The sequence below is a fragment of the Trachypithecus francoisi genome, unplaced genomic scaffold (assembly GCF_009764315.1).
Source record: "Trachypithecus francoisi isolate TF-2019V2 unplaced genomic scaffold, Tfra_2.0 Lachesis_group3, whole genome shotgun sequence".
NCBI lineage: Eukaryota > Metazoa > Chordata > Mammalia > Primates > Cercopithecidae > Trachypithecus > Trachypithecus francoisi.
In genome coordinates this window covers 140,581,419-140,594,016 of record NW_022681468.1, presented here as the reverse complement: position 1 = coordinate 140,594,016, position 12,598 = coordinate 140,581,419, and the positions used below count along the sequence as shown (strand labels likewise).

At 34.1% G+C, this 12,598-nt stretch overlaps 1 protein-coding gene and 1 long non-coding RNA gene across 9 annotated transcripts in view; one reads left to right on the top strand and one right to left on the bottom strand.

The window, feature by feature from the left end:
- FAM227B (family with sequence similarity 227 member B) overlaps window positions 1–12,598 on the bottom strand; it is a 303,682-nt gene that overhangs the window by 178,096 nt on the left and 112,988 nt on the right. For all 8 annotated transcript variants that reach the window (XM_033190154.1, XM_033190157.1, XM_033190158.1 and 5 more), the window contains one exon: window positions 9,848–9,985. In XM_033190154.1, coding sequence (XP_033046045.1) covers window positions 9,848–9,985 — 138 coding nt within the window. The remainder of the gene's footprint in view (window positions 1–9,847; window positions 9,986–12,598) is intronic.
- LOC117070686 overlaps window positions 1–12,598 on the top strand; it is a 126,991-nt gene that overhangs the window by 5,785 nt on the left and 108,608 nt on the right. The window lies entirely within an intron of this gene.

Sequence of the window (12,598 nt, the reverse complement as noted above, 5' to 3'; positions counted from 1 at the left end):
ACTGCTTATGGTTTAAGCTATAGTTCACAAAAATAATGAGATTTGTTAGTGTTTTAACCTTAAAATCCAGACAAAGAGAAAAAATTGGATTTAGCAACTGGGGGAGAGGTATAAAAACAGTTTTTAAAAATGATCTTTATTTGAGTTCAAAAGCTTAAATGGCATTGTACCACAATAAAGAAATTAACATTAAAACTTTAGTCTTGTAAATAATGTAACAATACACTGTTTAAGAAGAGCTGGCTTATAAATTATGAGTCATTCCAGATACTGAAATTCTATAACTGCTTACATTCCAGTCCTAAAAAGGGAGATATCATGACGTTTTGTTTGGAAGGCAAATTTTAACTATCCACAGCGTGTTTATTTCATTAAAACAAAACAGAAAGTCCTCTTTGTTAAAATTCTGGAAAAAACTTAACTTCACATTACAATAAGCATCTCAAATGTTGAAAAAAAGAAATCATGTTTTAAATATGCTTTGGATTAGAAGAAGCAGTTCTAAGACAGCAGTATATATGGAGCACAGAATATTTATTTTAAGTCATATATACATATATGCATTCATGTGTACATATACTTATGTTTTACCCCAGTTCCGCTCTTTATCTGCCTTAGCCTTCCTCCAGCACACAGAATAAGGTTTTAGTACACACAGAGTCTCACACTCACACACACACACACACACACACACACACACACACACAGCTATAGAGAAGGAGGAGTTCTCAAATCATGAATCCTAAACCACCAGTCTCTATTACTAATTACACCTGAACAGTCAGCAATCACTTTGGAAGATTATTCAGCATCTATGGATAGAAGTCATTAAAGAACAAAATGTTAGAAAAGGGGAATATAGAAATATTCTACTCACCTCATTTTTCAGTTGTAAAAATAAAGCTCAGAGGGGTTGTATGACCTGCTCAAAGACATTCAAGTTCTTTATGTGCAAGTTGAATACATTATAGCAGATGAAACATTAGGGACTATAGTATAGAAATGCCTCCAAAGAAAAACATACTTATGGCACCAGTAAATACATGATCTGAATCTTATGTTCAAAGAATTCTCCACAATGATGACTGTATCCAGACTGGGGGTAAGGAACACAGAAACTGTAAAGCAACAAGCACGATAGGGAAGCTCTCAGATACCATGAGCCAAGTCCCTTTGCAATGATTTCCTATAGGATAGGAATGTTTTAATTTGTCACTGTCAATCCATACCCTGCTCTGCCATCAAAGACAAAATCAATGAGTTGGGGGGGAGGTACTCACTGGCCACTAACTGATATAAAAACACAGAAGATAGTTTTAAAAGTAGATTAAAGCTCTGGAGAAATATGAGATGCTCAAAGTTCAAAAAAAAATTTGAACAAACTTCTTTCTTAAGTAGATTTCCTAGTAGTCACAATCTAAGCAGAAGATTATAGAAAAAATACCTCTTTAGTGATCTTTATCTTTCTGAAATGGTACAACAACTTCTCTTTTAATTCCACCATCAGAAACAGTGGTGTGTGGTAGACATGTAATTCTCGATGGAGGCTGTGTGGCCTCCTATTAGCCTTTCTGGCCTTTCTACTAGCATCTTTCTTCATTCACCCTCACCTATTAAAATTTAATCCAGGAAAAGACATAAAAACTCATTCACATTTGCCATAAATGAAGGATTAAGGCTATGGTAACTCTCATAAGTTACGACACTTATTCTATGATGATAATTTTAAACCTTAATATAATTACAAGCCTGTAAACTCAAATGGCTGATAGGCAGTATGTGAAGTGGTTATGAGTTCAGCTCTATGGCCAAAATTTCTTGAATTTCAATTCATATTCTAGCACTGATCAGTTATGTGGCTTTGGGAAAGTTACTTAACTTATATTTTGGTTTCATCACTTATAAAATGAAGATGATAATAAAAGTCACCTGTCACATAAAAAGATTACTCATTTATGAGAGTAAGGCAGTTAATAGAGCCTTAGCTCCATTAAGTTAACACACTTTATCAAGTACATATTTCAAACTGAAGATTTTCCCAGGTTGAACACGAATTATTAAAATAAAATTTCAGCAATAAATTAAAAGAAACAGCCACTATAACCTGGCCCTTGCTCCCACAGCTTAGACCATCTCATCCAGAAACAAAAAAATCTTGTCATGTTTTAGCATCAGATATAAAAAGTATATTTCAAATATTTAGGGATAAATAAAATATATAATACACTTTCAAGCTTTCCATTTAAAAGGCATAGAGTGCCAAGCTGAAAAAAGAATCAAGATCCAATACTTTGCTATCTTCAAGAGATCCATCTCACGTGAAATGACACCCATAGACTCAAACTAAAAGGATGGAAAAGGATCTGTCAGCCAAATGGAAAACAAAAAGAGCAAGGGTTACTATTCTTATATCAGACAAAACAGACTCTAAAACAACAATAATCAAAAAGGACAAAGAAGGGCTTTACATAATGATAAAGTATTCAATATAACAAAAAGACTTAACTATTCTAAATATACATGCACCCAATAAAAATGCAAAATAAAAAGTTTTTTTCTATATAGTAGCATGAATAATCAAAGTTTAAAATGCCATATATAATTGGAAAAAGATGTGTCTGTACAGTAAAAACTAGAAAACATTGCTGAGAAAAATTAAAGAAGTATTATATAAATATAGGCATATTCTATGTTTGTGAACTGAAAAACTCACTTTAAGATACCAATTCTCCCCAACTTGATCAATACAATGTATTTAAAATAAAGATGACCGAGTATATATTTTAGAAACTGACTAGCAGTTTTTCAAATTTATATTGAAATGAAAAGAATCTAGAATCATCAAAATAATTGTGTAAAAGAAGCACAAAGCTGGAGGACTTATAGTACCTGACTTCAAGATATATTATTAAACTACAGTTTTAAAGGTAGCTGGTTATTGGCATCAATGGAACAGAATACAGAGAACAGACATAAACCAATATGTATGGTCAATTGATTTCCAAGATAATTCGATGAGGAGAGTAAAATCTTTTCAACAAATGGTGCTGAAGCAATATGCAAAGAAGTGATTCTTAATGTTTATACATATAATTAAGAAAAATTACTCAAAATGAATTAGAGACCTAAAAGTAAGAGCTACAACTGTAAACTATAAAGCTATATACTATAAAATTTTTAGAAGAAAATATAAAATATAACCTTAGTGAAATTTGGTTAACAAATACTATTAAATAGAATGCAAAAAGCACAAACTACATTAAAAAATTGATAAATGGGTTTCTTCTAATTATAAACTTTTGCTCTTTAAAAGATGTAATTAAGAAATGAAAGGGCAAGCCACATACTGGGAAAAAATATTTGCAAAATATATATCTGAAAAAGGAACTGTTTCTAAACATATGAATAACTTCTTTCTAGGCTGCAGTGAGTTATGATCATGCCACTGTACTCCAGCCTGGGTGACAGAGCAAGATCCTGTCTTTAAAAACGAACTAACTAAAAAAAACTAAAAAACAAACAAACAAACAAAAAACGAACTAACTAAATAAATAAGCATAAAATATATAAAGAACTCTTATAACTCAATAAGAAGACAAACAACTCAAGTAAAAATGGCCAAGATATTTGAACCGACACTTCAGCAGGCACTCAATAACCTGTGAGAGCAGCTGTGGGGGCAGAACCCCACAAAGCCACAGGGGTGAAACTGCTCAAGGCCTTTGATGCCCATCCTTTGCACCAGTGTGCCCTAGATGTGGGACATAAAGTCAAAGGAGGTTATTTTGGAGCTTTAAGATACATGGTTGGCAAATAAGACATGAAAAGAAGCTCATCATGATTGGTCATTAGAGAAATTAAAATAAAACCTAACTAAATACCAGTATATAACTCACAAGAATAGCTACAATTAAAAAGACCATACCAAGTGTTAGTAAGGAAGTAGAGTAACTATAACTTGTATAGTGCTAGAAATGTAAAATTTTGGATAAGATATTGGCAATTTCTTAAAATGTTATACATACGTGATATAGTTTGGATATCTACCCCCAATCAAATCTCATGTTGAAATGTAATCCCCAATGTTGGATATGGGGCCTGGTAGGAGGTGGCTGGATCATGGGGGCAGATCCCTCAAGAATGGCTTGGGCCATTCCCTTGGTGATAAGTGAGTTCTTGCTCTGAGTTCACGTGAGGTCTGGTTGTTTAAAATTGTGTGGCACCTCTGCCCCCCTCTTGCTTGATCCTGCTTTTGCCATGTGACACGCCTGCTCTCCCTTCACCTTCTTGCCATGATTGTAAGCTTCCTGAGGCCTCTCTAGAAGCTGAATAGATGCCACTGCCATGCTTCCTGTAAAGCTTCTAGAACCATGAGCCAATTAAACCTCTTTTTGTTGTAAATTACCTAGTCACAGGTATTCTTTTATAGCAATACATGAATGAACTAATACAGAACATAGGTACCAGGAGTAGGGCATTGCTGTAAAGATACCTGAAAATGCAGAAGCAGATTTGGAACTGCATAATGGACAGAGGCTCAGAAGAGGACAGGAAGATGAGAGAAAGTTCAGAACTTCTTGGAAACTAGTTAAATGGTTGTGGTCAAAATGCTGCCAGTGAAGCCCAGGCTGATGAGGTCTCGGATGGAAACTTATTGGGAACTGGAGCAAAGGTCACCTGTGTTGTGCCTTATCAAAGAACTTGGCTGCATTGTTTCCTTACCCTAGGGATCCGTGAAAGCTTGAACTTCAGAGTGATAATTTAAGGTATCTGGTGGAAGACATTTCTAGGCAACAGGGTATTCAAGATGTAACCCTGGCTGCTTGTAACAGCTGACACTCAGATGCAGTAGCAAAGAAATGATCAATGTGGAACTTATATTTGAACAGGAAGCATAACATGAAAGTTTAGAAAATTGGCAGCCTAGCCATGTGGCAGAGAAAGATAAGGCTTTTTTGGGAGAATAATTCAAGTAGGCTTTATAGCAATCGCTTGCTAGAGAAATTTGCATAACAAAAAGGGAGCCAAGTGCTAATAGCCAAGACAATGGGAAAAAGACCTTGAAGGCATTCCAGAAATCTAAGACACAGGCCCTCTAGTTACAGGCCCTGAGGCCTAGGAAGACTAAAAGATTTTATGGGTCAGGCCCAGGGACCTGCTGCCCTGCATAGTCTTGGGCCACTGCTCTCTGCATCCCAGCTGCTTCAGTTCTAGCTGGGGCTTTAAAAGGCCCAGGTACAGCTTGAGCTGCCACTTTGGAGAATGCAAGCTATAAAATTTGGCAGCTTCCTCATGGTGTTAAGCCTGTAGGTGAACAGAATGCAAGAGTGAAGAATGTTTTGCAGCCTCTGCTTAGATTTGAGGATGTATGAAAAAGCCAGGCTGCCCAAGCAGACGCCTGCTGCAGGGGCAGAGCCCTCATAGATAACCTTTATTAGGGTAGTAAAGAGGGAAAATGTAGGGTAAGAGCCCCCACACAGAGTACCCACTGGGGCACTGCCTAGTCGAGCTGTGAGAAGGGGCCACTGCCCTCCAGACCCGAGAATGGTAGATCTACTGGCAGTTTGCACCCTGAACCTGAAAAAGCTACAGGCATTCAATAACCCGTGAGAGCAGCTGTGGGGGCAGAACCCCACAAAGCCACAGGAGTGAAGCTACCCAAGGCGTTTGGTGCCCATCCTTTGCATCAGTGTACCCTAGATGTGGGACATAAAGTCAAAGGAGGTTATTTTGGAGCTTTAAGATTTAGTGACTGCTCTGCCAGGTTTGAACTTGCATTGAGCCTTCAGTTCTTTTCTTTTGGCTGATTTCTCCCTTTTGGAGTGGCAGTGTTAACCCAATGCCTATACTCCCATTGTATTTTGGAAGTAAGTAACTTGTTTTTGACCTTACAGGCTCATAGGCTGAAGAGACTTGCCTTGTTTTAGATGAGACTTTGGACTTTTGAGTTAATGCTGGAATGAGTTAAGATTTTTGGGTACTGTTGGGAAAGCATGATTGTATTTTGCAATGTGAGAAGAATAAGATTTGGGAGGGGTCAGGGGTGAAATGATATAGTTTGGATATTTGTCCCTGTCCAAATCTCATGTTGAAATGTAATCTCCAGTGTTGGAGGTGGGGCCTGGGGGGAAGTGGTTGGATCATGAAGGCAGAGCCCTCATTAATGACTTGGGCCATCCCTTGGTGATAAGTAAGCTCTCACTCTGGGTTAACATAAAATTTGGTTGTTTAAAAGGGTGTGGCACCTCCCTTCCACTTTCTGTCACTTGCTGCTTCTTTCACCATGTGATGTGCCTGCTCCCCCTTTGCCTCCTGCCATGATTGCAAGCTTCCTGAGGCCTTCCTAGAAGCTGAGCAAATACCAACACCATGCTCTCTGTAAAGCCTGCAGAACCATTAGCCAATTAAACCTCTTTTTTCCTAAATTACCCAGGTTCAGATATTTATTTATAGTAATGCAAGAATGACCTCATATACTACATAACCATGCTGCTCTGCCATCCTACTGCTAGATGTTTATCAAAGAGAAATAAAATTCTATATCCAAACAAATACTTGTATATAAATGTTCATAGCAGCTGTATTTATAATAGCTAAATACTGAAAACAATACAAATAACCACCAAGAGATGAATGAACAAATCATATTATAGTCCTACTATGGAGGACTACTATTCAACAATACAAAGGAACAGATTATTAATACATGTAACAACATGAATGAATCTCAGAATAATTATGTGGAATAAAAAAAGTTAGTTGAAAAATAGCATGCACTCTATATAATTTCATTTATGTAAAATTCTAGAAAATTGCAATCTAACCTATAGTGACAAAAATCACGTAAATGATTGCCTGGGAATTGGTGGCAAGAAGGAATTACAAAAAAAGCATAACGAACTTTTGAGAGAGATAGATATGTTTTTTAGTTCGAATTGTAATGGTTTTAAAAATTTATGCATATGTCAAAACTCATCAAATTTTACACTTTAAATATATGCAGTTTATTGTACACCAATTAGATCTCAAAAAAGCTGAAAAAACATGTAATTATTTGAAACAAAAGTCATGACACTATATAACACGAGGCTATTATTTATGTAGATATATCTGACAATAGCACAAAAGCCAAGGGGGTGTATATGTAACTATACTGCTCCAAGGTCCTACATTTTAAGTGAAGTAGGACAATATTAACTTTAGATAGTATTTTGATAATTTAAGAATGCATTTTGTAAGCATTAAAGCGGCCTCAAAAAATACAAAAGTGGTATAGGTAAACAGCCACTAGAGGAATTAAAATAGAATGACAAAAATATTCAATTAACCAAAAGAAGACAGGAAAGTATAACTGAAAAACAAAGAACAGATGGGATAAATCTCTAAACAAATAGAAACTAGTAGAAATAAGATTAACCATATCAGTAATTACTTTAAACGTAAATGAAGTAACACTCCCAATTAAAGTGAAGAGATTGTCATCCTGAATAAAAAAAACAAGACTCAACTACAGGTTGTTTACAAAAAGTATGCTTTATAAGAACATGAACTAGTTATATGTAAAATGATGAGAAAAAATACCATGTGAACCATAAGCATAGGAAATCTGAGGTGTCTATATTAAGATAGGACAAAATAGAACTCAAAAAAAAGAGAATTATCATAGTTACAAGGGAACATTTTATATTAAAGGAAAAACTTAATAAAAGTATATTTGCTCAACAATTTAAAAATGGATACTGCAAAAACCAATAACATTAAAGGGAGAAATAGATAATCCTAAAATTATATTTTAATATCCTCTCCAGTAATTAACAGAACTAAATAAAATATCAATAAAGACATAAAATTAGGGTGAGCAAAATTTTTCTATAAAAGGCAAGTCAGTATTGTAGGATTTTCAGACCAATGTAGTCTCTGTCGCATATTCTTTATTTTGTTTTATGTTTTTGTTTTTTTACAACCCTTAAAAATGTAGAAACCATTCTAAGTTCATAGGATGTATAAAAACATGCTACACACCAGATTTAATCCACAGGCTACAGTTAGCTGACTCGATACAGAAGATCTGAATAATACTATTAGCCACCTTGATCTGAGTTTTTTTTTTAACTGCAGATATACATTCTTCTCAAGTATACATGGAATGTTCACCAAGATAGACCACATTCTGGACCATAAAACAAGTCTCAATACATTGCAAAAGATCATACAGAGTATGTCCTCAGACCATAGTTTTTTAAATTAGAAATCAGTAATTTTAAGATACCTAGAAAAGTCCCAAACATTTGGAAATTAAACAACACTTTTCTAAATAACCCTACTTTGACCTACTGATGGCTCAAAGTAGGAATTATAGTAAATATTAGAACATTTTAAATTAAGTGATAAAATACAACATATCTAAATACAACACACTTAAAGCAGTGCTTAGGGAAATTTAATCTTTAATTGCTTATATGAAAAAAGAAGAAAGAAAATGATTTAAAGAACAAGGAAAATATAAATAATGGGTAGGTAAAGGATATATGGAGTTCTTTATGCTATTCTTATCACTTTTCTGTTACTTAAAATTAAAAAGAAAATGGAAAGTTCACAAAAAATCTCTTAATTTAGTTAGTCACATGTGAGGGTGAGAAGCAAAAACAGATAAACAAAATTGGCTCAAGGTAGCAGACTATTCCTCTTTCTATTAGAAATCCCTAGAAATGAGCCCCCCACCCCCCATAACAAATATGTACAAAGTTTTGTTAAACCACTGAGGATGACAGCAAACAAGAAAATTTCTTGTAACTAATAAAAGATAGAAATCATATTGGATGATATATACTGGGATAAGAATACAGAAAACCACAGTTAAAACAGTGATGCTCTAAATTCAAAATTCTCAGATCTGAAGAAGAATAATTAACTAATTAAATAATTCCAGAATCAGAGATTAACTAAAGAATAACTTCCCAAAGAGTAGGCTGGGTAGGTTAATTCCTCCTCTTCCTTGGCCTATATCAAGGTATAGGTTAGAAAGCTATTTCCCTCTGCATTAGTGGTTTGTTAACATTGCCTGCACATGAAATCATCTGAGGCACTGAGGAGTTTTAAACATTATTCAGCCTAGATTCTAATTTAACTGGTGAGACATGAAACCTGAGCATTAGACTTATGTTTGGTATTAAAGAAATAGCATAAACAGGAGGGAAATAAACTCGCCTTATAAAGCTTATTAATGTAGAGTAACTGAGGACTTTGGTCCTGGCACAAGAATTTGGCATGTGGCTCAAAGGAACAGAAAAGAATATTAAAATGTAAATGAACTGGTATTTCAAGTAGGCTATAAGTGGACTATTTAATAAACAGATCATTTGGAAAAAAAAAAAACCCCATCATATTGGAATACAACTATGCTGCTTATAACAAAGAGTTAAATTAAATATGGAAATTTTAAAATACTAGAAAAAATGTAGGTACTTTTATAATCTTAGTTAAGTCTTGACAAATACACCACAAAACTGAAACCCTAAAGAAAACATAATTTAAATGAACAAAATAAAAAATGTAAATTTATCTATTGAGACAACACATGATTAATAGCAATACAAGTAAAAGTGAGAATATCTGTAGTATACATAAAGACAAAAAGGATAAAAATTTTTAAAAATCATTATTTTATAACAGGCAAATGGAAAAAGGACTTAAGTGTGTACCACTATAACATCAATCTATAAATCAAATGTTATTAAAATAACATTTAAAAATAAATAAGTAAATCATTAGAAAATTCTGCCTAATAAATAACTTAATTGATTTTTGCTACCTATTCCATTTTGCAGTATACAAAAACTTTACTTACTAGTTGTTATACGTTCTTGACTGTCTGCAATTCTTTCCTTTACTGATTTTGCATGTGCTTTTTTGCTACCATGAATGGTGGTTGTGGAGAGTTCTTTCAGTTTCCAGTGGGTCCAAAAGCCTTTTTGAGGTTTTAAACCTGTTAATATAAAATACATATTTAGCCAAATAAATTCGGATTTTGAAAATACCTTTTAATTTGTCAAAGCATTTTTATGATAATTATACATTTCATCCTCACAACAAAAAAGTTGCTTTTTTGTTCCTTTTAAGCTGTGTAGGATTAGATAAGTCATTTAACCACTCTAAACATCTGTATCCTCAGCAATACAAATAAGAATAATATAAATTATTTTAAAATATATGTCAAAGTATGATAAATGGGAAAGCACTACACAAATATGAACTATTATTATTATTATTATGTTAATAACTATGACTATAAACTACCATGCTCATAAATGTAGCCAATATTTTCTCAGTGGTGAGTGTTCAATGAGGATTATTCACTAGACTGGGCCATCAAATTATAATTTTCTAAATGTTTTTAGATATAGTTATCACTTATTTAGCAGAAGACTTCAGTTTGATTCACTTGAGTGCTTCTAGATAGATTGCCTATGTTTTAAAATACTGTGCATTAAGAGAAAAATTGAAGTATAGCAAGGCCAACAGATCAGCAGATTGAGTTTGTAAAGATGGTTTATTACTCACAGTTCTCAAGAGTAGGGGGATGTCATGCCACAGGCGGCTGCATGGGCAAGCCCTGGGGCCAGTCAGGAGACAGAGAAAGAGGGGATAACTGTGGGTAAGAGTCTTTATTGTGCTTTCCTTAGGAAGGAAGAGGCAAGGCAAGAAGGCCTATGGTTGACTAGTTTTAATAATTTCAGCAGGCTTAAGTGCATAGGAGCTATGCCTAGTCTGGTACCTAGTCCCAGAGCCAAATAAAGTAAGAGCCAAATAAAGGAAATGGTTGTGTGTGACCTCTGAACTGGTTGGTTTAAAAATCAAAAAGCATTTAAAAAACATGCTCACGGGCAAGTTGCCTCTAGGAATTAACTAACCCAAGGAAGTGCGGTCCTTCTAGGGTCAACAAGGTCCCAGATGTCCAAGTATCAGAATATAGAAAATAAAATACATGGTTAATACTGTCCAGTATTGAATAAACCCTACTTGGTCCTGATATATAAAGAGAGAGAGGGCGTACTATGTACCAAACTATCTGCTGGACACAAGGGGCACAAAATTCATTTAAATCTAGTCCCCGTCTGCCATCAAGGCAGATGTGAAATTATTTAGCATAGTGCCTGATCCACAGTAAGCACTTAATATAAGTTACTTTTACTGTTACTTTTTTTTTTTTTTGCAAATTAGCCACTGGTTGATATCTGACTACATTCCAACATTATTTACAAGTTTTAATTCATACTGGTCACAAAACATGAATTGCTCCAAAGAATGACACTAATATAGAGCCTCAACACTTGAAATTTATATTTTCACATTGCCAATTTTTAAAAACTAAACTCTAGTAGGATCTATTCAAGTATTTCCTAGGAAATCGTTATCCTACAGGATTTAGAAACAAATGGCATATAAAATAAGGGAGCTAAAAACCTAAAATGTCTTTGCAATTATTTGGTAACTTACATATATTCTAATTTTCATTTTTCATTTTATAAAATTTATACAGACATATAATTTAAAGAGTAAAACTATATGTCAAACTATTTGTTTAATTTCCAAAGTCTCATTGTTCCTCACATATCCCCAAGACTGCATCTTGCTTTCCAGAATCAACTATCTTTATTTGGGACCCATAACCACAGCAGACAAAAAAAGGGCTGTATTGTTAGATTTTGATGTGTTAATTTTAGGCATTATCTATTGACGTCCAACTAGGGAAGATAAAAGATTTAATGATCTTTCACTATCCTATCTCATTATCACCACATACAAGCTAACTTCCTATTCTTTACATAATATCAAATGTTATAATTTTCATTGTGTGAATATCAGCATTTATATTATTATAATTACATAAAATCTTGTTGACAGCTAAACTAGTTCTCTCTTTTTGAATATACAGAATAATGTGGAGAATTGAGAGTTTAAAAATGAATCTGCTATACTTATTTTCTTAAGAAAATTTCTTTATCTGAAGTTAATAATTGTTGGATGTTTTTGTTTTCTTATGTTCTATGTACTTATAATTAACTCCAAACTACTCCCCCCATTATTGTCTAAATTGCTTTTGAATATATTCAGATGCATCAGAGATTCTTTCAGTTTAATATTCTTGGAGACATGTCTCCCAAAGCCTGCCAGTGTGCTCAAATCTGAACATATTTTTTCATTAGGCTTGTGCAGTTATCATCTAAGGAGCTCCCTTCACCATTATTTTGGGGATTCAATTTACATGTCCCATGTGTTTAAGCCTCCATTCCTTGACTCTCATCTTAACCTCTTCGTTAATTTGTGCCTTATTTTGGTGGTTTTTTTCTCCAATAACTTGATGAGAAAAGATGTATATAAGTTAACAATGTCTTTAGTTCATCCTTACACTTACCTGACAAATTGGTTGGGTCTAGGGTCCTAGGTTATAAATAGTTCCCCCTTAGAATTTGCAAGACATTGTTCCATTCTCTTCCTTCTTTCAAAGTTGCTGATAAGAGGGACGATACAATTCTGTTTCTTAATCCTTCTGTTCTCTGAAAGTTTTTTTCAGCATTTTCTTTTTGTTCTCTGGGTT